Here is a 2,542-nt window from a genome sequence, read left to right on the forward strand (position 1 = left end):
TGGCAACCGGCTAATTTCACAGGAGAGACATGGAAACCCTGAGCTCACCTAGTCCTCCCTGGTCATTTTAGATGGGAAGACCCAAGCCCAGAGAGGGCAGGAAGCTGCCCCAGATCACACAGCAAGGCGACAGCAGAGACAGCCCCAGAACTCCAGAGCCTATTTGCAGACTGGTGGGCTTCCCACCACAGTGCCTGCTCTCGCCCCAACTCCTGGCCATCTTATGCCAAGAGAAGAGGGAGAGGAGGGGCTTGGGAAGGGGTCCCTCCAGGCCTCTGGGCAGGGCTGCCCTCCCAGCGCACAGCTCTGGCTCAGCCTGACTTACCTGCTCCTATCACCACTGCATCGTACTCAGGCTTCAGGCGTCCCTTGGCTTCCCAGTGAGTGCGTCTCCGGGCAGGGCAGGGAGAGGCACTCATGGCCCTGCTGAGACCTCGGCCACTTGCAGCCATTTCCGCCCAGTACTAGGCCAGGAATTTGCTTGCAATCAGCTTTTTGTGTGTCCTCAAGCAGGGGGAGGAGCAGGGAGAAAGTAGGAAGAGAGGAGGAGCTGCAGTCCAGCTGCCTTACTTGGCCTTAGGCCACACTAAACAGAGGACAGAGTTGCACACTCCGCCACGTGGAGTCCCCACAGGGCAGGGTTGAGGGAGGTTGACTGTTAACCCAGCTGAAGTTGTGTTGCCTCCAGGCCTTTGGATACTCACCTCCAGGCTGATAATTCTCTGACCCCACGTGTCAGGAGCTGTGCAGCCTCTCATGTCAGCCCCAGAATTCCTGTTGTACAGACAGGGCCACTGAGGCTTGGAGGTGAGCGTGAGCAGTGAATGCTCTGGTGAAGTCGGAACAGGGTGCCAAAGGCCCTCTTCTCCCTGTGCTGCCCTGCTTCCCATTAAGGAATCACACGTCCGCCATGTGCGGGACGGCTCCACTCCCCATCCTGCCAGCTGATAGGCGCTGAACTGCTCTACACCCACAGCAGACTCAGGGAGCCTGCTAGCTGAGCACCCTCTTAGCATCACTGTGACCAGGGCCTCAAAACAACTGCAGAGAGGCCCACGTCTGTCACTGGGCCCGAGAGAGCCACGCGTTCTCTCCCTGATGCTTAAATGCCGTGAGCTCATGAGGATGCTGCACTAGCTAGAAGGGCTGGGAGGCCAGTTTGCTCATCTGTAATTCTTGGGGTTCACCTTTTTCTTGTGAAGGCCTAGACATTTCTCTTCTGCCCTTTGGCACCTTTCCTGTTTTCCAGTTTCTTTGAGGATTAAAAATCTGTAAATATCTTCAGACGAAGTGCTTTCTTACTGTCCTCTGGCCCGTCTTGAATTAGGAACCCCTTTGTTTTCTGCCTATTAGTTTCCAGGCCATTCCCGTTGTAGGAAAAATGCACCCCGGGAGTTGGGAGTGTCTGTACTGCTCTGACATCTGTCAGTGTCCTAGAAACCCGCTGTTAGAAACACATTTCAAAACTGGGAGAAAATGTGGAAAAGGTGTTTCTGAGTGAGAGGGTTTTCTGGGGACCCTTCTCTCAGCTCAGACCCCCCTCCACATGCCACGGAAGGGCCATACCGCCTGCAAATCTCTGCTAATATCCCTCTCAGGACATTCACTCTGCTGTTATTGTTATATTGAAAAACTTGGGGTTTTGATTAAACTAGACATGTCACATCATGCAGCTGCTAAAAATTAAGGGAAAATATTAAGTGACAAAGGTTGGACCCTAAGCGGTGGTGGCTTCCAGACCTAGTCTTTCCCCTTTGTGCTCTTCTGTATCTTCCACAATTGATATTTTAAATTTCTGTCCATAAAATCACGGTATTAAGAACGCAGTCCTCTCAGGTGACTGTCCCTCACTGCCACCTTCTGACGACTTTAGCCCAAGGTGTAGTTCTAGTTCCTTCAGTACCTGAAACCTTTAGGCTGTTTCCTTAATGGGAAAGAACAGTCTTGGCACGAATCCTGGCTCCAGACTGAAGACAGAATGCCTGGCAGCTGTCTGCATGTCGTGAGTGAACCCTCAGCTCTACTCCGCTGGGTCCTGACTTCTGCCATGCTGCTTGTCCCCGCTCTATTTGGTCTCTTGTCATCATGTCTGTTCTGGGGAGGGAGCTGCTAGGTTGGAGGGGCTGCACCCCTGCGGCAGTGGTTCTCAATCCAGGACATGCCAGGATCACCGGGCACAGCCTGGGATCCGGTGCACCGAGTACACGAATCTCAGGTGGGGCCAGGACAGGACCTGAGAACCGCGAGCGGCACCAAGAGGCCGACTCACCAGGGCTTCTCGGCACCAAGCAAGGTCTACGGGCCCAGGCACGGTTAGCTTGAACAATATCAATAACTGAGACCAGTGTTTATTGAGCACCTGCTGCGTGTCTGGCAGCCCTAACCAGCACCCAGAGAGGGTGGTGCCATCACCCCACAAGCAGGGAGACAGGTCTGGTTTAGGAAACCCACCCAGAGCTGCAGAAAGAAAATGGCAGAGCTCAGAGCTGGACTTCAGCCAAGGGAGTGCCTTTCATTTGGGGAAGAAACCAGCTTCCTGAGG

General features: G+C 54.0%; 1 protein-coding gene across 1 annotated transcript in view; it reads right to left on the bottom strand.

Moving 5' to 3' along the window:
• PYROXD2 (pyridine nucleotide-disulphide oxidoreductase domain 2) overlaps window positions 1-2,200 on the bottom strand; it is a 27,332-nt gene extending 25,132 nt beyond the window's left edge. The window contains exon 1 of the mRNA XM_011374030.2: window positions 326-2,200. Coding sequence (XP_011372332.1) covers window positions 326-452 — 127 coding nt within the window. The 5' untranslated portion in view covers window positions 453-2,200. The remainder of the gene's footprint in view (window positions 1-325) is intronic.
• Window positions 2,201-2,542: the final 342 nt, after the last annotated feature.

Source organism: Pteropus vampyrus, unplaced genomic scaffold (genome assembly GCF_000151845.1).
Source record: "Pteropus vampyrus isolate Shadow unplaced genomic scaffold, Pvam_2.0 Scaffold238, whole genome shotgun sequence".
Lineage (NCBI taxonomy): Eukaryota > Metazoa > Chordata > Mammalia > Chiroptera > Pteropodidae > Pteropus > Pteropus vampyrus.